The 22,527-nt window shown below is 40.7% G+C and overlaps 3 protein-coding genes across 6 annotated transcripts; 1 reads left to right on the top strand and 2 right to left on the bottom strand.

The window, feature by feature from the left end:
- Positions 1-673: 673 nt before the first annotated feature.
- TCTN2 (tectonic family member 2) lies at positions 674-11,574 on the bottom strand. Its single transcript, XM_075718411.1, has 18 exons — positions 11,484-11,574; positions 10,505-10,618; positions 10,128-10,201; positions 9,190-9,385; positions 8,845-8,945; positions 8,303-8,499; positions 7,944-8,067; positions 7,151-7,286; positions 6,394-6,459; positions 5,451-5,579; positions 5,110-5,187; positions 4,708-4,788; positions 4,274-4,385; positions 3,774-3,877; positions 3,166-3,322; positions 2,364-2,489; positions 1,742-1,830; positions 674-911 (listed from the first exon to the last, which is right to left on the bottom strand). The coding sequence occupies exons 1-18, from the start codon at positions 11,557-11,559 to the stop codon at positions 808-810; spliced, it is 2,064 nt and encodes a 687-aa protein (XP_075574526.1). The 5' UTR covers positions 11,560-11,574; the 3' UTR covers positions 674-807.
- Positions 11,575-12,017: 443 nt separating this feature from the next.
- On the bottom strand, positions 12,018-17,701 carry GTF2H3 (general transcription factor IIH subunit 3). Of its 4 annotated transcripts, none has more exons than XM_075718608.1 (13): positions 17,653-17,701; positions 17,185-17,264; positions 16,703-16,812; positions 15,931-16,094; positions 15,601-15,663; positions 15,336-15,365; positions 14,471-14,499; positions 14,311-14,385; positions 14,001-14,054; positions 13,711-13,779; positions 13,449-13,584; positions 13,330-13,366; positions 12,018-13,244 (listed from the first exon to the last, which is right to left on the bottom strand). In XM_075718608.1, exons 1-13 carry the CDS (start codon positions 17,660-17,662, stop codon positions 13,175-13,177), a joined length of 927 nt encoding a protein of 308 aa, XP_075574723.1. In that variant the 5' UTR covers positions 17,663-17,701; the 3' UTR covers positions 12,018-13,174. The 4 variants fall into 4 exon arrangements, with proteins under 4 accessions (XP_075574723.1, XP_075574722.1, XP_075574724.1 ...); XM_075718607.1 differs by having other exon boundaries at positions 16,703-16,809; positions 17,653-17,680; XM_075718606.1 differs by lacking the exons at positions 17,185-17,264; positions 17,653-17,701 and having other exon boundaries at positions 12,919-12,941; positions 13,166-13,244.
- A 96-nt stretch (positions 17,702-17,797) lies between these two features.
- On the top strand, positions 17,798-22,013 carry EIF2B1 (eukaryotic translation initiation factor 2B subunit alpha). The gene is made up of 9 exons (XM_075718518.1): positions 17,798-17,827; positions 17,912-18,013; positions 18,141-18,277; positions 18,359-18,475; positions 18,922-19,034; positions 19,936-20,004; positions 21,020-21,095; positions 21,296-21,421; positions 21,858-22,013. The coding sequence occupies exons 1-9, from the start codon at positions 17,815-17,817 to the stop codon at positions 22,011-22,013; spliced, it is 909 nt and encodes a 302-aa protein (XP_075574633.1). The 5' UTR covers positions 17,798-17,814.
- Positions 22,014-22,527: the final 514 nt, after the last annotated feature.

Below are 22,527 nucleotides of genomic sequence, written 5' to 3'. Positions count from 1 at the left end.
GCACCCTCCTGTCAGGCAGTTGTAGAGCGATCAGGTCTCCCCTCAGCCTCCTCTTCTCCAGGCTGAACACCCCCAGCTCCCTCAGCTGCTCCCCACCAGCCCTGTGCTCCAGACCCTTCCCCAGCTTCGTTGCCCTTCTCTGGACACGCTCCAGCACCCCAATGTCTTTCTTGTACTGACAGGCTCAGTACGAAGGTAATTGTAAGGGCTGAACCACAGGGAAATCCCAAACTGAGCACCGTATTTGGTCATTTGAAGAAAAATCAGTAGTAAATGTTTTCTGTATCCTGTGTGGCCCAGATGAGATGCAGGCTGCCAATGCAAAGCACTGGAAAAGAGAATTACAGATCCATACATGAAAACATCTGAAATGTATTACTTTTCAGAAGAGCGAGTTTTCTCCAAAAACAAGTGGGCATGGCAGGCTGGCTATGGAAAGGAGCTGCCACCTTGACCCGCTACGCCAGGAGAGGAGAACGGCTTGACCGGACAAAGGTCCGTCCGTGAGGACAATCCCAACCCCCTCGTAGCCTCTAGGCTGGGCTCTCCCTTGCTGAAGTCAACTCTGGGCTCTTGCTGCTCCAAACGCAGAGTCTAGCACTTGAAAATAACTCTATTATTTAAAAAACAAAAAAAAAGTAACAGAAACATTTTCTGTATACTGTGTGTTCATTCTGTGTATCTTTAAATGTTTATAGAAAACATCTAAAAAAATCCAGCAATATTTATCCATACATTTTACCCTGAAGTACCCTAAAATGTTAACAAAAGTGGTTCTCTTTACATCAACATTTTTAAACCAAAGAACTATTTCCATAATTTAGAAAACCAAGGGTTACTCATAATTGCTGCAAGTAAAACAAGAAATGCCAGTGACAGGCCTTTAGCAAGACTCTGGTAATATGGTTCTCCTGCAAAAAAAAAGAAAAGAAAAAAAAAAGTATAAGCATATGAGACCTAAATTTTAGTTTAGACAACAACCCAAAAGATACAGATTAAAGTATATGCATAGCCTGAATAAAATAATGGAGCACAAAGCAAGGAATTAAGATGCTTCATACTTATAAAACTTCATACTCTGTATAACTTGAGTCCCTGAACTTATGCAGGTAATAAACACAGGCAGTTGCCTCTGTCCATGCAGCTCTCGGAACAGAGTCCAAGTGCCTTGCTGCCCTTTGAAATGCCAGACATTTAATCTACAGAGTCTCCCATGAAACATAATCCACCACAGTTTTACACAGAGGAAATTTAAAAATCAACAGTCTCACCAACAGGGCAAATTTTTACCAGAACTCATGTGGGTTGACTGAAAACACACATACTGGCAAAGTGAGAAACAAAGTCTCCCTCCACGCTTCAAGGGCGGCGCCACACACTGACAATGCCACAATTACGGTAGGAAACGGAACCGGAACAGTATCAGAAAGTGATAGATTCCCCTCCCTCCAAACTCTACAGGGGAGATAAAAAGATCCTCTCTCTGCCAAACAGATATTCACAAAATTTCAATCTTACCCACTCCTAGTACTCCTAGTAATTATTTTTTCCACTCGTCTAGCTAAAAAATTAATGCATTATGAAGGAAAAAATTAAACAGACTTTTTGGACCATGCTTTCTGAAAGAGAAATTTTAATTCCGTACTACAAAGCCTTCTTTCAGACTAAACTCCACACATCTAATTAAGTTTCAAAGAAATACGGCCAGTTCACAGCATTCCACACTGCTTATTTTTTTTACCTGTGTAAAACCGTGTCAATGGATAAAAAAGTTGTGGCCAGCACACATCATTTCGATTGCAGTCAAATTCTGTATAATTCATCTGATATCTGAAGGGGGGGGGGGGGGGGGGAGGGGAAACACACCACACAGGTTTATTAACTACAGTACCAGAACACGAGCTCAAGCGGAAAAAAAAGAGTGAAAAGTTGTCCAGATTACAGGAAAAAACCAAAACTAAACCACAAGCTTGTCATTATTCTCTTATGACTTTTTGCTCTAATGGAAACAGAAGCCTCCCCTCTACTCCATTTCTGTCATTCTTAGTCAGCCATTTCTTTTTGTGATGGCCATTTTCAGACAACGGATAGTTTGGGAGCCTCACACAGCACCCCTTATCCACTCAAGTAAAGAACACAGAAGCTTTTCTGCTAAAACCAAATTACAACTTTGCAGGGTAATTTACAGCCCTTCATGTTCTTCATGCTCCTGGGGAAGATTGTCACTAACAGAATCAATAAATCTTTGAACCAGGCCTTATTGTTCTGTACTCCACCAAACCAAAGTAACCTTTTGATCAATGCTATTCACATTTACATCTGCTTAACATAACGTGACGTATCAAAGTTTTTACAAAAATTACCTTGTCATTGGAATGGGTGGCTGAGCTGGCACTTTAATAAACTGAACAGAAGCAGTGATGGGAAGAAAGCTAATGCTGTTTTCACAGATAAGCCCGCACTGGAACTGCCATATGACTGTTGAGTAACTGTAAGAATATACATAACTATTACTTGAGGGCTGTAAATAGAAATTTAGAGCCTAAACATAACCATAAAAGGACAAAATATACAGTATTTAGGAGGCAGTTGATGATCTCTGGATTTTCCACACCATGCAGGGAGAGATCTTGCAAAAGCTGGAAACGAGGTAAAGTGGAACAGAATCCCATTTATTTAATTGGGATTGACTTGGGGTAGGGGGGGGAAGTGTTTGCAAAGTGAAAATTCCCTGTTTCAGGAAAGAATAAAGCATTTACTACAGCTCTCAAGAAGAGCTCTACATTGGGGTAAGCCAGAACACAGGACAATGTTGCCACTTCCACCACATGACAAGAAATTAAACGTTCTTCTGATGGAATGTCCTGCGTATGCCTACTACTGGCAGCATCATAGATTCTATTTAATATTTCATTGAAGTAGAAACCATTACTGTTACCATACTGTTAACCATTTTTTTTTTTTAATTATTATATCCATTTCAGAGGGAGAAAGGCAAACCTGGTTGTGATCAAAGGAATTTGGGCTGCAAATACAAATAAAAGGCATGTAAAAAATTAGAAAAGAACATTTTTGTTTGTAAAATTTAATCTGCATATGTTAGGTAAGCAAGTCTCAAAATGAAACATTTACCTGTCAGATAGCCAGAGACACAAAATTCTCTACCTGATCTGCACAGCAAGAATCTCTTGCTGGGGAATCCCTTGTACTGCACCCACAACAGCAAAGATAATGCGAATATTCAGATTTGCAGGAATATCGGGACAAATGCCTTTTAAGTTTCCACTGCTCACATTGGTATCAGAATTAAATGGATCAAGACCTATGGAGGAGAACAGAGGTATTCAATCACAGAATCACCAAATAGTTTGGGTCGAAAGGGACCTCCAAAGATCATCTAGTCCAAGCCCCCCGCCATGAGCAGGGAGATCTTCAACTAGATCAGGTTGCTCAGAGTCCCATCCAGTGAAATACCGGTAACTGTCACACAGGAACACAGAAAAACATGTTTTCTCTATATAAAATACGCATAAAGGAGTACTTTATCAACACAGAACTAAAATACCAAGTCATATGTGTGCAGGCTGAGAGTAAAATACATGTTAGTGCAGCATCTGTATACATATCGAGTTATATGTGTGTGCATACACATATATGGATGGATCCAGATCAGTATCTTCAGGCATTTGAAATTACATTTTGGGTTTATTTTGAGATGCTCTATTCATCATATTTATATTTAGACTATAAACAACCACACAAACCTCACTTACGTATAATCTCCACCCAGTCATTTAGATCACTGTAACTTGCATTGTCCCTCTTTCCAACGTGAGTAGCTTGTATTAATGAATTCAATTTCTCAGTTACATTTCCTCTGCAAAATAAGAATGTAAGATTACACAAAAAGTAAATCTGTACTGTCTACCACTCTAGGTTGTAATATTATTATATCATAAGGTCAGTTTCCTCTGAAAGATGTTATCACTCAACAAAACTAAACTTGAACTATTGAACTATCTGTTGAAGGGAAGAAGTGATAAAGCATTCCACCACAACGTAATCTTCATTTGCATACGGGGAGATCTGAGTGAAACCATTATTATAATTTCCCTTTTAAAAAAACAGTGAGACTATCAACCACAGAAAGCTGAAATGCATACACGAGCATTTAAAAAGAACATAACAGCACTGATAGTAGGCGCTTGTAGAGAATCATGTAATAAGCAACAAGAGGGACTCAGGGAAAAACAATTCAACCTACGTAGCTCACCTTAAAAGGCTGCAATCTTCATTAATATCAACTTCTAGAATACACCCAGAGAGTGAATCTAATCCGAATAAAACTGGTGTATAAGTTGCCGATGTACATAAACCTCTGCCAGCTATGAAATTAAAACATCTTACTTGAGCTTTCTTATATCAACCTTTCGATCTCTAGCTTTCAATTTTGTACAAAAATATCAAACATTAGAATGCAAAACAAGTGGTATAGTTCAAATATAGATACAATCCATTCACTTAAGTTTTCCAAGAAAGCATTAGAGGCTTACTCACTGACATTTGAATAGAGGCTAGGGAATGGTCTAGAAAAGCAAAATTTGGAAGAGATACTTAACTAAAATATGTTTAAAAAACAAGCAAACAAATAAAAAAAGGCATTTTAGCATTAACTGCAGTTGAAGTTGCAACCTCACAAGCCAGTACCTGGTTGCCAAATGTTTAGGCTTCCAAAAGTATCAGAAGCATTCATGTTTGCAGCTTTCACTGATTTTCCAACTTGATAACCTAAACATAGAAGGGTAAATTGTGAACATCGCATAAGAATCTTTAAGCATTAGCATTGTTTTAATAATGAATGTCATCAATCTTGAAATAAACGAACAGACATTTCCATTACAGTAGGAATACATTCACTTTAAATAATCAATATCTATACAACAAAAGCCTAAGAACCAATTACCGCTATTACAGTTGGCAGTGCATTAAGACAGGAAGCAACATAAAGAAGCATGAAAGAGATATAAAACATAGTCACTGATAATAATCTGTACAGTATGAATTTTTTTGTCCTTTTCACTTTTAAGAGGCAAAATAAAGTATTAATACCTGGATTCCCACACAGTTCTGCTGCATTAGTACTCTTTAAACTTAGAAATTTGACTGTGAATCTCTGTGTCAGTGTTTCTGGTAAAAGAAAAAAAATGTTACTTTACTTTCAAATAAGTAAATTAGCAAAAAGTGTGCTCTGTGTAGGATACAAACCTCCATCCTTCATTAATAACAGAAGATTCAAAGTAATACAAATTAATGGAAATCAGCCCCATAAATTTTCTTTCCAGAGTCCAGGGGAAATTCTTTTTAAGAAGTATTAGTAAATCAGAGATTCTATCACAGAATTTCCATACTGAAGAAAACCATCAAAAATCATAAAAGAAATTTCATGATACCTCCATCACATAAACTTCCAAGGAAGACCGTGACATTTATTCGCTCTATGTTCTTGTCTTTCCAGATGAATATATAATGCTCTGCAAAAGTTACGTTTTGACACAGAACCTCAGCAGTATGAAGGCTTTCTGGCAGAAGGGGAAAAAAAAAAAAAGGCACTGCTAATTAGAAAGCTAAGTTACTGTAGCTGAAAAAGAACACATTAAAAAACTTTAGCAAAATACTGGAAATAAAAACATTCATCTTTTTGAGAATTTATTTTACTGTGTAAGTCCCATCTTACTAGGACAGTGCAACAGTACAATCCCCTACCTTACCAATATTTTAACATCAGTGGTTCCAGGCCCTTTTGTGGCCAAACCTCTCCTGAAGAGCCCAGCACTGGACATGACATCACCAGCTGATGCACTTCTCTGAACTCAGGACTCCCTCTGCTTTCATCTCATCCCGCCCAGGGAGCCATCACTGCCCAGAAAAACACACTAGCTTGGATTCCATTAGTTTCATTTGTGCCACATTACCCTCCCACTGACGGGGAACCACTGTTCTACATCAAATAACTACTTCATTGGCTGAAAAAGGCCCTTAAAAAGGCATGAGAGCTTACAAAACAGAGACACATACATCTGCTTACAGTCTGCCCATCCCACGTACACATTCATCCTAGAGATTTTTATTTAAAGCATTCTTTATAGCTTTGGGTTTTTTTCTTCCCCAAAATTACTTTTAATGTAAGCTAAGGGACCCAATTTCTTGACCAACTTTAAATGACACTGGGGTAAATTAAATACTTTCTGCTTTGCAGTAAGCCAAACAGTTTACTTTTTGAGCATTAGATAACATACAAGATCCCTCCTAAGAACTGCAGCAGGTAAACATTTTTGGCATCAGAATCATTTCTTATATAGTCCGGGTTAGGCAAGAAACATGGAGGAGACATACCACTTTCAGTGATGAATTTGCCTGTGTCAGTGATGGTCCTGTAGATGACAGTTTGTTGGATAAAGTCTGAGAATAAAACACAAATGCTGCAGTAATCTTGACTAATAAGAGAGACAGACATACTGTTTTCACATCCAAGATGCAATCCTTGCTGTTATGAAAATGGAGTGGAAAGTGACTTAGAAAATTAATTTTGGTAAACGACCAAACAGTTCGTGTATTTTGAGAGCATGGCTGGTTATCTCTGGGTCTTGCAAGGGTAATACAGATGAACAAAATTAGACAATTACGTAGCGTAAAATAAATTATCTTCGTGCTGGTAATCATATTGTCTCAAACTCCAGGACACTTCATAAGTAGATGCTTTTGTAATGCAGAAAGTAACCGCTTCTCACTAATTCAAAAACAATGATACTGCACCCTCTTGACAGAAAAAGGACTCTGCAACAGTCTGAAAACAGAAAGTGGGAGAGATGCTCTGTTCTGTCGCCATAACCAGTCCGAGTCACCAGAAACAGATAAATGGGAAGCAAAGGCCACTCCCACTATTTCTTATATCCCAAATCTTGGGAAATAGTGGGATGCTTGCTGGAAGGTTATCAGAAATGGGAACAGAGCATCCCCAAATGCTGAACTACAGCCACCAGATAACAAAGCTATTACACGTAGCTACCATGTCAACAGCCCTTGGGTTTGTTCTGTCCTGGCATCTCTGAGAAACATAAGACACATTTCTGTTAAGATTCATGCAGCATACCTCCAGTACCACTGTTTATCCTCACGTCATGGGGCAGTCCTTCCTTGTAAGATGCTAGATTGGTAAGGCATTTGACATCAAAGTTCTGGAGATACGCTACCGGGGCATTTCCAACACACTGTCCAGCCATGGATTGCTGCAAGTAGTTAACAGAAATAAGTGTGTTGGACCTTTCTCTAGCCCCTTGCTTTTCATTTTAAGACCATTTGTTAGTGAAATGCTCCAAGTATGTACTACAGCCATGTGACACTTTGACAAACAAGTAATCTCATATTATCAAAACACTTCAATCTGTAGCAAGAGAGGTTAAAATTTAAAAAGCACAGCTTTCAAAATAGTTTCTATGTACAGTATGGCTTCATCCTAATTTGTCAAAATAATTATAACCAACGAGTCTCTCTAAAATGCAAAAGGAATTTGAAAAAAGTACAACCAGATGACTAAGATTCAGAGGGAAAACCAACTATAGTGCTCAGTAATGCACCAGGCAAACCAAAAAATACAGAAATATGATAAGCCATAAACTAATAATTGGGATGCCAAGCTTGCTTTTGCCTCTTGAAATAATTAAAACATTACCATTTGGGGGGGGATGGGCAGGGGGATCAGGAAGGATAATGTTTACTTTTAATAACGATTTTGTGCTTCTTTTTTTGTGTGTGTGAAAAATATATTCCACCACTTCACAACAGCAAGTTGCAGAATCCGGTTACAAAGACACAAGGAGTGTGATATATGGAGAATATCAAACAAACCAAGAGGAACCAAAAGCTCCTAAACATGAAGGGATTACCTGGGGAATGGTAAAATACTCATTTTCTTCTGTCACAATTGGATCTCCTTGTCTGTAGCCAGTGAAAAGTTTCCCAGGAGAAGTTTGTAAAAGGATCTTAAATGGAGGAACCCGGCGGGTAGAACTGCAAACAAGTTTAAAAATTAAACAATTATTTGCTCTTTAACTCACACAAATAATTACATATTTGCTTTCATGGCCCATGTTCTCATATAGCACCAACGATATTTTGCCATTTGCACTTAAAGTTGACACTCTAAAATTCCAATTTCAAAGTAACTTTCATTATAAAAACAGGTTATATCACTGGTAGCATGCCTAATGCCTGTGTTGAGAAAACAAATTTTCTTAAGACTTACATAGAGCCTCGATAAAAGTAGCCAAGAAATGGTGTATTGTTGAGAGAAGACTGTACACAAAGGAAGGGAAACCAATCAGGGGTATATTCCATTGACTGAGAAGAGCACAGCTGATCAAAAGGTGGGTTTACATCCCCGCCAAACACTCCAGTGAAACACGATTCATTGAATAACTGCTTCAAGTCTGGTGTACATTCCTGAAAGGGAAAAGAATGGTCACTTTTTAGCACAGTAATTGCATTAACATAGGCACTATAGCCATCGTGAGCAACCTGATCTAGTCTCTGCTCATTGCAGAGGGGCTGGACTAGGTGACCTTTAAAGGTCCCTTCCAACCCAAATTGTGCTATGATTCTATATTTACAGGTAATTCAAACCAATTTTATAGAGAGAGGTCATATTTACTATTAGAAATACTGGAAAACCCAGACAAGCCCTCTAGCCCCATCTAGTCTGAAGCATTCAGTATCTCTCTCTCTCCCCAAAGACAATAGAAAAAGCCTAGAAATTTTGAAACAATCAAAGTTTAACATGAAAAGTACCAGATCACAGCAACAGCGAACATCACAAGCTCCAGCTGTCAAGTCACAAGGACAAGAACCCAATGGGTGAAACACCTGGTTTGGGATGATAGTTGCATTTTCTGTAAAAGAATTAAAAGAAAAAAAAAAAAAAAAGATAAAATCAGATTAAATGGACTGGGATCCAAATGAATAATCCATGCACATTACAGTTTATTCCAACTGTGTACGCATCTTTTGTTAAATTCCATTAATGATTACTCAGTATCTCTTACTGCTGCCTAAATCCCAATTTTTATTTTTTCATATATAGAGGGAAAGAACAGCCAAAATGCCATTTTTTCTGTAGCATATCTAAACACTTACCTGACACATTTCCTGTAAAGGAAGAGTTGGCATATATTTCAGCTTGAATCAGGAGATGCGCCAACATCACTGAATCACGGCAAGCTAAAACCTGAAGTGTTTCAACCAGGCAGAGAGGTGTTGTGCAGCAGTCAGTGGCATTGGGCAAACACAACTGCAGATTTCTAGTCAAGCTTATAGTCACTTTGGAAGCATTCTGAAAAATGCAAATAAAGTTTGACAACTTTGACAGCTTGTATTAAATTAGTCTTACTTATACCACTCATCAGCTTCTGGAAGAGAAGTTTCAGTGCTACTGTGTTTTGTCAGTGCTACAATGCAATGATATTCTTCCTACACAAAATCGGACATTTGTTGAGAGTAGAATGACAAAGGGTCTGCTACCGAGATATGCAAATACAGTGAAAATATGAACCATACACAGAACTTTAAGGTACACACACAGATTAAGTCACCTCAGAAATCAGGTGCACAATTCTAAAGAAAAGAACAAATACTGAAAAGCTGATTTCAGCTTTTACAGCTACCTTCAGTTGAAAACTGGAATGACTGCAGAGTTGATAAAACCCCTAAGGAATTATGTATAACACTGAAGGCAAGTCTAATAAATATAGATGTTCCAGAGCTCATGCTGTATAAAACCATTACTTTTTTATTTCTATTAGCTCCTTCCAGCAGATCTGAAACAGTCTCAAATGCTACAGTCAGCCAGGAAGTACAGGCAATTCTGGAGACGAGGAGGACAACAACTCAAAGCTGCACCTCAGCAAACTCGAGCAAGGGCATCCACACAAAGGAACACACCAAGGGAAGAAAGCAAGGGCAAAATATTCAAACTGGGTTGTTAGTACATTAACATTTTGCTAGTATTTCATTAGCCCTTTATATATGACAGTTCAATCCTTCCCATTTTAGGGAACAATCAGTATTTTACATACCATACCAGGTGTTACATTCAAATTCCAATCACCAGCTCTTTTACTTCCACTGCAATTTGCAAGTTGCAATTTTCCTATATCAAAATAAAAATTGAAAAAGTATTCCACTGTCATTTAGAAAAGACTGGAAAGTAAGTAGTACATTTAAACTCCTGCCTTCAAGTAGACATACCCTCAGGCCTAGCTGACAAGGAGTCTACAAAGGACTAAGGACTTCAGCAGCAGAAGTCCTTTGGAGTTCCCATTTCAGTAACTATTAAAGCACTAAATGAAGCACACTGCCATTTCTCCAGTAATTTTAGTGTAAAAAAATATTAATAATTCAAACATATTTATTTACATACTATTGGGGGGGCATGGGGGCAAAGCGTTCTTACCTGTCTCTTCATCTATAGGACTTACAATTATAGAAAAATTAACTCCTGAAGGATTTCCAAGAAAAAACGAATTGACTCTGGACCCTGACATATAGATAAATGACGGCTGAAAGACTGAAAAAAAGAGAGAAAGAAACAAGTCTTAACACACACTAACTGAAAAAGGTAACATCTGTAAGACATATTCAGGTCTTACACTTGGGCTAGATTCTTACCTTCCTATACTTTTAAGTTGTCACAAATAGAACAAAAATATCTTGTGATGCCTAGCACAGGATTGTATTTACATTCTTGCAAAGTGCTAGAGCAGTGGGTTCACCATAGCTTTCTATACCCCAAGTTTACATTTGTCAAGATGCTCAGTAAACACGCGGAGGAATAACATGGCAGGAGAGTGCAGCACTTATGGCCCACGCAGATACTACACAGGTCAGGCAACAACATATTTAGCATTTCTTACTGACTTCAGTTTACACTTTTTAATTTCTTGCGGCCATGAAGGGCATCAGGGGTGTACCGCTCCTTGTGATCCAGTAATTGCAGACTACTGCCCTCAGCATGTGGACATAGTTTCAAGTTTAAGACTCCCAAGTTGGGAGCTTCACTAGAATTTCCTTTAGACTTTACCAATCTTTAAAAAGTCCAACAGAAGCAGCTCCACGTTTCCCCCTCCAAATCTCCCCCAGTGCTAAGCAGTAGCAGGACCCTCCAGGAGCAGCACCTTTGAGTTTTTAAGGGCGAGCTACACCAAAGGCGCACAACCCCCTAGTCCAGGGGACACCCCCCCGCCCCCGTCATCCCTCGGGGCCTCCCCTCAGGCCTACCCGGGCAGGCCCCACCGTTAGTCAGGGAAGGTCCCGCCGCAAGCCGACCCCTTCCCCTCACCCCCGGCCGCCCTTTTGCCCCCCTTCCCTCAGCAGGCTCCCCCTCGCCCCCCGGAGGCCGCCTTTCGCGGCGGCCCCTGACGCCCTCCACCCACCGGGGTGCCAAGCCCGCTGCCCGGGGCAAGGTGCCGCCAGCAGCAGCAGCAGCGCCCCGAGGAACGCAGCCGCCATGGCGTCTTAAGGCGGGCCGCGCCGCGGAGCCGGCTGCCGCCCGACCGCCATCTTGGGGCGACAGCGCGGCGCCATGGCAACGGGAAGGGGCGGGAAGCGCGGCGGGCGGCGCGGCCGCCTCAGGGGGAAAGCGGAGCGGGGAGCGGCGGGCCCCGCGGCCGGTCACAGAGCCCGGCCGGGCTGCCTCACGGGAGCCATCGCACAGCCGAAGGCGGGCTCAAGGCAAGAGAGCCCAGACAAAGCCTGCCCCTCATCTTCTCACCTAACTCCGCACAGACCGTGGCCTCCCGCCGGCACCGCACGTAGCGCCAGATCCTACCGTCACACTTTCACACAGAAAATTGCAAGAAGGCCGTGTAGCTCACCCTTAAAAATACGTTATTATAGCAATACCTAACCACATTTGAAAAAGGTTTTATTACAAACGTTTTATACAAAGTAAATTAGAAATACAGCCTTCAAAGAAAATGGCTTTTGGCAATCAAACAAGCCAGTAAAAGACCGGCACTTACTACAACTGTTACATTGGCAAAAACCTGATGGAAGTATCACAACATGACATAAATTCCTGTCTACACCTCGGGGGAAAAAAAAAAAAGTCTTTTTCCATGTAGGAAACAATTACTCTGCATTCCTTTCAGGATAACATCAGTTACTAGCAACAGGTAAAAACACCAAATTATACAGTTACCTTTTAAAAGTGGGAGATGTTTTTGTTTGTTTAAACCAAAGCCATGTTCAGAAGTACGCAGTATACCCTCATGTTCTGACATTAAAAACACCAAGCGTCTTCCTTCTTACTTGTCAAATGCCAGACATAAAACAACATACTAAAGTAAAAAAGTGTGCCTGCTGTCATATTACATAGAATCAGATTTTTTGTTTTCCAGTTTCAAAATACAACCTTAAAGACTAACCAGCTAGCTTGCATTTCTGGAAGTTATTTTAAACAAAGGGGGGCCTTTTTATTGATGAATGAAGAGATATCCAATTGACAAAGAACTTCCACAAAGACAGTACAGTCAAAGGAATGTGAGTAAATGCACATAAGTGCACATGCAGGGTGATTAGCATCTTAAAAAAAAAAAAGAGAAGATAGGTTCTAAGCCATCTTGAAAATGTTGGTTCATTTATTTTGAAATTGATGCTGTTTCAGTCCAAAAATTGCTAGCAAAAAGCTAGCAAGAAGTTGAAGCCCCTGAATAACATAGGGCTAAGGTTCTGATCCTACACACCAGAAACGGTCATTCTTACCTTTACACCAACTTACAAAAAGAATCAAGAGTTTTCTTGGCTTTGAAAAGAACTTGGAGGTGTGAAACTTTGCCGTAGCCAGAATACCTTCTACTTCACAAGGTCTGTCTCTTAACAGGCTGTAACTTCTGGAATTAAGAACTAGTATTTAAAACAGCACAGGTTACATGGTAATACAGTGATTTGTTACTTAAAGGGCTGTGTAGAAAACATACAGTTTAAATATTTATCCCTTAAGAAAAAAGTAGTAACACTGCATACAGTTCTCTTTCGTATCAAATAAAAAGTGCCATCAATTTCTCACATATATTCCATTTCATGGAATTACTGGAGGAGGTAATAATGTATTTACATAATGTTGTTACACAGCTAACTTTAATTTCTTCTTCTTAGCTTTCATGACAGGTGGCAATGATATTTTGAAAGCAGTCCTGAAACAACATAAAAAAAGGAACTGTCAGATACACTGAACATATTTCCACACCCACCCCTGAAACAAGAAGAAGAAACACTTACTCGCATGTACTACAAATAGGACTGAAGTTGCAGAATACTGGAAAATAAAAGATTTGTCTTTCACTAAAACAGTTCATTTGAATGTAAGGAATCAGACTCTTAAATATTTATGAACTTACTTGACAAGCACACAGAGCACACGTAACCAATTTCAATAAGATTTCGATGACAGAAGCATGCAGCTCTGTAGTCAACATGAACAGGAGGTGGAAGGACAAGCTGTGATCTTTGCTCTTGATCAGGGAGAAATACCCACTGCATGAATAAAGAAAAAATATTTTGCAAATTGGAGTGGTACTGCCATATTACCTTGTCAACAAAATCAGTAAGATTTCACATGTGACACAGGAAAAACACTGAAATGTTTTTTAAATGACTTACCAACAAATACTGCAGAAGGGATGGCATGTGGGGCACTTTCAAATATATGCCACCCGTAATGTCACAAGCCTGGAAAGCAGAGAGCATGATCAGATTGCTATGTTTTATGAGATTTAAAGCATCCACATACTGCACAAGGCCTGCATGCTGGAACTGTCAGATCCACTGAACATATTTCCACACCCACTCTTGAAACAGAGGAAAGAAGAGAGCTTTAGAATACATCAAACTATCTAGCATCAGTATCTACAAATAAATGTAATGAGCAAATAAGAATAGGAAGTCTGTACCTGTTGTAGAAGACCTGAATCAGAGTCCAAGACACAGGCATCAATCAAAATACTCTGCAAGAAAAGAGATGAAACACATCAGAAAAATTCAGCTAGGACCAATGTAGCCTCATCAGTGTTACTGTCATGACCTGTTTCCGCTATAAATGCGCTCCATGTATAAATGCGCATGCTTTTACAGCTGCAGGACCATCACAGCCATAGGGAATCTCTTTCACTTGATCAGAACATAATCATAAGAGAAATTAACAGTTTTGTTACCTTCACACATTAATAAAAGATAATATATATAAAAAAATGCCAGCTTTACCTGTTTCTGTGCTGCAAAGATCACATTCATGAAATTCATATATTGCAATGCACTGTCTTCTGCTGCTTTTATGACCTAAATAAAACAATTCAAACTTGTTAGCCTACATAATATCACTGGATTTCAAGACCAAAAGAAAACTGACAGCAGAAGTTCTTACCAAAATCCTTGATTTCATTTCTTGATTGGCTAAATATTAAAAAGAAAAAGAAACACATGAGCACATTATTTCTATCACCCGTAGTTTGCCCTTTTAATTCTGTAGCATCTAACATCTCAGTTACCTAACATCCAAGATGTTAGATCTAACATCTCAGTTAAAATACATATATGAAACTGTTTTACAGTCCCAGTGACAAGCACCTGTAGACTAATTCAGACTTGTCATGAAAGCAGACCCATTTCATTTATTGTCCAAAAGCAGGTAGATGTTGATCAGGAAAGAAATGTTCAAAGCTGTTCACTACCAACTCACTGGCTAAAACGCGTAACTCAAGTCACATTGTTTCTCATTGATTAAAGTAATCTGAAATGTATAGCTCATTCTAGTCCAATATGCTCCTTGCAAAACTACTTGCACAAATAGCACTTTCACCAGTTATAGAAGTCACAAGAGAAAGACCAAAACCAAGTAAGAAATTCAGCTATCATCACAGCTCTACAGACGGTCGGTCCCTTTGGAAGAGGATTTGTGCATCATGTGACTTTCAAAAAGTTCCTCTCGACCTCCAGTTGTTCCAAAGAGATTCCAGTTACAGTTTTACTCATTTTGCTTGCACGCAACAGAAAATCAGAATAAGAAGATGGACCAATGACCAAGTCCTTATTTCTGATCATCATCCATACCTAGTTTAAACTGGGCAATTTGAAATGATTGGGATAAACCTGTACCTATTATCACCAGTTTTGGAAATGGGGGCATGTCAAAACATATGCATACTTGTTTGTATGCACATATGCATTTGTATCTGTTATTCCGATTCAAATATTTATATAAGTACTTAAAACAGGAGCAGAGGCATTACCTTTTACCTCTTTGCTCATCTTGTTGATATCTACAGTAGTGGACATTAAGGAATCTACATTCTATTCTTGGAAATAACTCCCGTATCCATCCCACGTATTCACCACCTTAGCCAACACACATTTTAATAAGCATAACCCACAGTTATTAGGCAAATGTTTCCATTTTGAGTATTATTACAGAACAGGAATAGTAAAACTTAATATTATAAGAAACAGTCTTAAAAATACATAAAGGCTTTGAAGATTCTGTGATTAAAAGGATACAACAAAGTGCTTTAGCAAGTGATCCTGCTAACAGAGTTTCTGTTTGCTGTCCCCTCATGTCAGCTGCAATACAAGAAAAGTTGCAAACGTTACTTTTATGTATCAAACCAGTTGCTGAACCTGACCATACCAAATACTACAAGTTCTATCTCTGGCAAATAGTATTGACTCAGAGGCCTGAAGTGTCAAGCATAATAAACTCATCTACTGGAAACATATTAAAAGTCACATGATCAGAAAAAAGGAAATTCCTTAAGAATTCCTGGACTCCTTAAGAGTCCAAGTATTTTGCAATTCTGCACATTAAGCCTAGAATTTTCTTCTCCTTACTTTTTGTCATGAGGTCTTTAATCTCTTCTGCAATTGCATCATTTATTGCTGTTAACAATTCATATTTTCCATCCTTGCTGCCAGAGCAATTAGATTCCATGGAACTACCACCATCTCCAAAGAGATCTGCAAAAGCCCAACGCTTCCCAGGGTACAAGAAACGGCTGAAACAAAGGAAAAACCAAAGTATTCATGTTTTGTCTTTAACCTTGGAAGAAAAAAATGCCGTAAACTAGTCAGCTGTAGACAGCAATACTCTGAAGTATAATTTCAGATAATTTTAATACTTTAGACGAAGAGACTACATAAGGCAGGCAATCTTCAAACCCAAAATGGAGTAAAACCCACACTCACCTCCCCTCTTTCAAGACACCCCTTAAGAGGATTGGCAAATAAATACCATGCTTGCGCTTCAGGGTAGATCCCGAGACTCGAGAATATCTGGGGAAAAATATCCACTAAACAGGAAACTTCTGCCACTTGCATTGTCCTGCTCGCCACATCTCCACCATCCTCTCTCGCCCTCTCTCCCTCTATTTTAAGTAAAATTTTGTTTAAACCTCCCTTCCGTCTTATAAGCGTTTTTGTTGCTTCGTGTAAGGCGCTAAGATTATTTCTTTTCTACACAGTTTTAGGCAATTTCTGTTTTTAAGACAATGATATGTTATGTATTTTAAACCTGGTTTCAATTACATATTTCAATCCAACAAGAAAATCAGGAGACAGAGGAGAGTACACTTTAAACCTTTACACTGTTAAGAAGCAACTATACCTTTCCTGCGTGTGGCTTGCTATTACAGCAAGTCTGTTGGTGCGATTCATAAATAAGTGCGAATTTCCCAGTACCATCGCTGCATCAATGCATTTTGACAGGGTGAACTGCTGAAAAAAAGAAGGAAGTAAATATAGCACAATAACATTTACAATTAAGCAATTCAGAAGAAACCTCCCAAATAAACGCAGTTAAACAAACTTGAATTTGAGGATGCAGAAGGAGCTTCCTTTAAGACGCAGAAAGAGCTTCCTTTCTTAATGGGAAGCGTTTAGGAAAAAAGCTTTGACAAATACACAACACTTGGTAGCTATTTTTAAGAGAGTATTCTAATATCCATCGCATCTGTTTTAGCAGACAACGTTAGCATCGTTCAGAAACCAAAGACAAATCCCACGTTGGCTACTTACTAACATTAAAAAAAACCAACACCGTTTCCCTCAGAAGTCACCGTGGGAGGTACCAACACCCAGAAGACGTACCTCAGCTTCTCCTAGCGCCTTCTTTCCCCACCAGATAGGGTTGGTGTCGATGACGATGACCAGCAGGCTCAGCTCATCATCTGAAAAAGCGACAGCACAGCAGCGTCACGCCAAGCTCCGTGCGAGCGCCGAGCGGCAGCGACCGAAGGCCCCCGCGCAGAGGGGCTCGCCCGGTACCGCTGGCGCGTCGGAGGGGCCGGGGCCGGGGCCGGGGCGGGAACACGGGGAACCTGCCCGCCGGGCGCCACAGAGCAGCCCCGGAGCCCCGCTCCCGGCCTCCGTTCTGCCTCCTCCCGCAGGACCCGGGACGCCGCAGGAGCCGCAGCCCGGCCCGCCCGAAGGCTGAGGCGAGGGGGGCCGAGGCGAGGGGGGCCGAGGCGAGGGGGGCCGAGGCGAGGGGGGCCGAGGCGAGGGGGGCCGGGCCCCGGCGGCTACTCCCACCCGCGACCCGAGACCCTGCCGCCTCACCCGCGCTCATAGCGCCGGTCGGAGGTGCCGGCTGCTCCCGGCGCCTGGAGATGACGCTAAAGCACGGCGCTACGTCGTCCAAGCGGCTGACGTCACGCGAAGAGCGCCAGGCGCAGGCGAGGCTGCGGCGGCGGCCCGGCGGGGAGCGGGGCGGCTGCCGCCATGAGCACGGACGGTGAGGGGTGAGGGGCGCGGGGGGCGGGGGGGCACCGGGCCGGGCCGGGCCGGGCCGGGCCTGACGCGCGCCGCTGCCTTGCAGATTTGATCGAGACCTTCAGGGCGCAGCTGAGGGACGACCCCGACGTCGCCTCGGCCGTGGCCGCCATCCGCGCGCTGCTGGGCTTCCTCAAGCAGGACCGAGGTGGGCCCGGCTCCCCCCTCGGCCCCGGGCGGGACGCGGCGTCCCCTGTGCCCCGGGTCTCCCCGCGGCGAGGCCGGTGTCGGGGAGGCCCGGCCCTGCCCTGACCGCCCCCCCTCTGCCTCTGCAGGGGAGACCATCCAGGGCCTGCGGAGCAGCCTCCTGGCCGCCATCAACACCCTGTCTCGGGTGGACTCCTCGGTGGCCGTCAGCTCCGGCGGGGAGCTCTTCCTGCGCTTCATCAGCCTCACCTCCCTGGAGTACTCGGTAAGGGCTCTGCCCCTGCTCAGCCACGCTGCCTGCGGGGGGACCCTCCAGCCTCACAGCGGACATCGCCGTGTTTTCCAGGACTACTCCAAGTGCAAAGAAATCATGATCGAGCGCGGGGAGATCTTCCTGACGAAAGTCTCTCTCTCTCGGAACAAAATCGCCAAGCTGTGTCATCCTTTCATCAGGGATGGTGCCGTAAGTAGGCCGAGGCAGGGTCACTCTTGTTCTGTTGCTCTGCTGCTTGCGGTAACGGCAAAACAGAAGGGGAGGGGAGTTTATTAACATTGACAACAGTATTGTCTGATGGTGGCTTCTGCAAGTACATAGGCGTAACATCGCTCATCGCTTCATTTTGTTTTGTCTGCCCCCCACGCTTCAGTTCCCATGCAATCCAACTTTAACTTGTGGTCTAAGAGGTGCTGAGGAGTCACAACTTCAAGGTTCCATTTAAAGTACTAGATCATCACCCCTTGGCCGCATCAAGTCCACCTATCCTACGATTTGTAGAGTATAAGTGACGTACATTATTATTTAGTGTCAATGCACAGTTGTGTGAAGTAAAAGCCGTGACACCTTTAACAAAAGTAAAGGTTTCCCAAAGCTCAGCAAAAAGTAATGTCTGATTACTTCTTTTTTGACAGCGAATATTGACACATGCCTACTCAAGAGTGGTCCTCAGAGTGTTAGAAGCAGCCGTTGAGTCAAAGAAGCGATTCAGTGTTTATGTTACTGAGTCACAGCCAGATCAAGCAGGGCAAGTACTCATTAATTTGTGTTTTATGTTGGTTAACAGGGTAAGTTACAGCTAGCATCAAATCTGTCATACCTTAAGAAAAGCTGCTATGCTTGTTTGCAGCATTTTAAATGGTAACCGTCACTAATAATATCACATTATTCTGGACAAGTGAAAAAAAAATAGTAATTTCCAATATTAAATATTCTAATAACAGTGTTACCTAGGTTTTCCTCAAAGGTTTACAAAGTTTCAGGTAGTGCCAGGCATCCTACATTTTCCTGGGGAAATGGGAGACAACTGATTTCTAGTTGTCTGTTTCAAAAGTAGGCTAAAATAATCAGTACTATATTAAGCGTAGAAAAGTAAAACATTTGGCTAACAGCGTTGTTTGAAGATGCCAAATAAAGTGTATTACTGATAGCAAGAGAGCAAACTTTCCCTCTTCAGAGCATAACGCTGTTGTGTAAGTGAACTATAATATATGTCGCTAACCAGTCTTTCACTAGAATCAAGGATGTTAAGTAAAGTACATACGATTTTCCAGCTTCACTGAAATAACTTCTAGCCACTGAAATAAATTCTAGCAATTCACCCCATCCTTTATTTCTTGTTTCTTACACCCTGTTGATGGAAGAGCTGAGACAGTTTAGGTAATCTGTCATCTTAATAGTTCACCGACTCATCTGTCTGTAGCTGTAATTCTTGACTGCTAAAACAAAGTGACTTTACTTTTGTTGGGTTTGTTGTAATCTGTTTGTTTCCATTTCTACACAAGAACTTATTTTCTATTAGAGAAAAAAAACAGAACTACAGGCAAGGGAACATGGGAAGTCATGGGTTTCAGTCTTTCAGACAGTGTTTTTCTAGCATTCTCTTTAAAGAAAAGACTTTTAAGCTTCAAACATGTTTTTTTTAATAGGCAAAAAATGGCAAAAGCCTTGAGGAAGCTGAACATTCCTGTGACTGTGATTCTGGATGCTGCAGTTGGGTAAGCTTGATCATTAAATCTTAGTATTGTTCATCACAATTTTATTTTGATAGTATTGTATCTAAGTTTCCTAGAAGCTTGTTCAAACTACAGAGGTTGTTATTTAGTTTGTCATAGTCATCAAACAAGCTAAACAAGTTACACCTTTAGGTGCACGATTAGAATACGCCTGCTACAAAACACGTATTTGATGTTTGCATGTTAGAATGAAAAATGGAGTCAGACCTAAGTGTAGAACTTGGGGATATCTACAAAAAAAACCAAAAAAACTGAGGTGCTACGCAGGAAGGCTACATTTTTTTCCCTAATTTGCATAGGTGTTGTCATTTTGGGGTTTCTTAAGCTATTTGCTAAATTACCACTGTTTGGTATAAGTAAAAAATACGAGAAAAAAAAGAACTATAATAAATCCAAACCTCACTTCTTGCATTAAGTGCAAAATGCCTGAGAGACTGCCTCCACGACAATGTTTGCCAAGGCACCTCTAATTTAGGGAAGACAGTGGCTTGAGTGGACAAGTCTACAAGTTCTGTTTAACACCTTAAGTCTATCCAAATCACTTAGTTAGTGGTTTCTTTTTAGATCTGTATTTTCCATTAACAAAACACATTGGAGGGATGTAAAGAAAGGGCGATTAGATGAGGAGCATCCTACGTATTTGGCCAAGGTTATCACAGTGCAGCTACACTTCACCGTGTAGGTAGTATCTTATCACAGACACCCGTGTTCCTGTAACTGAGTATCTTTCCTAGTCAGATTTCAGCTTCTTCCAGCGTTTACACAATTGCCAAAGTCAGGTGTGCCTGGAGAAGATAAGGTTACTTAATATTCCTGCCAGGGAAGCAGATGAAAACTAACTCCAAGGATGTGTAACAGCATGTGGACTTACATAGTCAGATTAAATTAGTTCAGAAAAGTGAAAGACTATTTGAATTACTAATTTCTGTTCTGTTCAGCAAGTCATTTTTCATACTACCCAGTAAGACTTGGATTTTTTTTTTCCTGCTTTGAACAGCTACATTATGGAGAAAGTGGACCTGGTGTTAGTTGGTGCTGAAGGTGTAGTTGAAAGCGGAGGCATTATTAACAAGGTAATAGGTAGTGAGTTTACTACATCATTCTATAAACTCTAGACTTTTAAAGTTTGGTTTCTTTGAATAATTCAAAGATTTCTGAAAAACCTTTTCTATTTGGACGTTACCCAGTAAACATCTAATTATTGTTGGAAACTGGACAATATTATGTCACTCTAGCACTGAGTCTGCGTGTTGTTTTCCATCTGTCTCCACAGATCGGCACTAATCAAATTGCTGTGTGTGCCAAAGCTCAGAATAAGCCATTTTATGTGGTAGCAGAAAGTTTCAAGTTTGTAAGACTTTTCCCTCTAAATCAGCAGGACGTCCCAGATAAATTTAAGGTAAGAGAAATTAAAATTACTTCTTAACCAGCTAAGATGTACACTTACGTGTCTATGAAAAACATTCATCTAAGCATGTCTTCATTTATCTCGATCTCTCTACTGTAGCTTACTTTACATAATACAGAGTTGCTCCATGTTACAGTCACGTGTCAAACATCCATAATTTGTCCTAACACTAACATTTAGTTCCTAAAGCGGTTCCTTTGGGGCACAGGAGCAGCTGAGGGCAAAAAACAGTTAAATCGGTACACTTCGGAACTACAAATTGTACTTTATAAAGAAGACAAAACAGCTGAAACCAAGGTGGCACCAGCCTATGCCTCATTTTAAAGCAACTGACTTCCTTCAGTTTTACCACAAACATCTGTTCAAGACCCAAAAGAGGTTTTAACTTGCAGCTATGTAATAACTAACGGTCTCTGTTTCCTTCTAGTACAAAGCAGACACTCTGAAAACAAGTCAGAATCTGACAGAGGAGCATCCCTGGATTGACTACACATCACCATCACTAATTACATTACTGTTCACAGACCTCGGTGTGTTGACTCCATCAGCTGTCAGTGATGAACTTATTAAACTCTATCTGTAACACAGGACTCTGTGTACAAAATGTATCATCTTTTCCAATGACTGTCACACTTGTAAGAACTTGGAAGATGATACAAGTTATATGGACGTGGTAAGGAGACGATATGATAAGGACTAATGTAATTGTCAGCCTTCTTGAGTTTTTAAAGCAAAACATTACATGTGGATGGACCACTGTTAAAAAAAAAAAAATCCAGAAGTTACTACAGCTTCTAAAGACCTAAAATAAATTATTTTAAAGATGAGTGGAGTATTTTGATATTGTAAAATAAAATACCTTATGGTGTATTCAAATTCATTCTGAGGCATATGCTGTTACTTACTAATCTGTGATACGTACCTGAAAAAAAACCAAAATGAAGAAATGCACAAGGCTGCTAATGGAATTCTGCAGCTCCTGCCATGCCATACGAGAGCTTTTAGCTTTGTTCTTAACTGCAGACTTGTTTGTATGTCTTTATGTATACCAGGTCTCTTTATGAAGAAAGTAGATCAATTCTGTTCTGTGCATCATT

This window comes from Pelecanus crispus, chromosome 11, assembly GCF_030463565.1.
Source record: "Pelecanus crispus isolate bPelCri1 chromosome 11, bPelCri1.pri, whole genome shotgun sequence".
Classification (NCBI taxonomy): Eukaryota; Metazoa; Chordata; class Aves; order Pelecaniformes; family Pelecanidae; genus Pelecanus; species Pelecanus crispus.
This window is presented reverse-complemented; position numbering and strand designations above follow the sequence as displayed.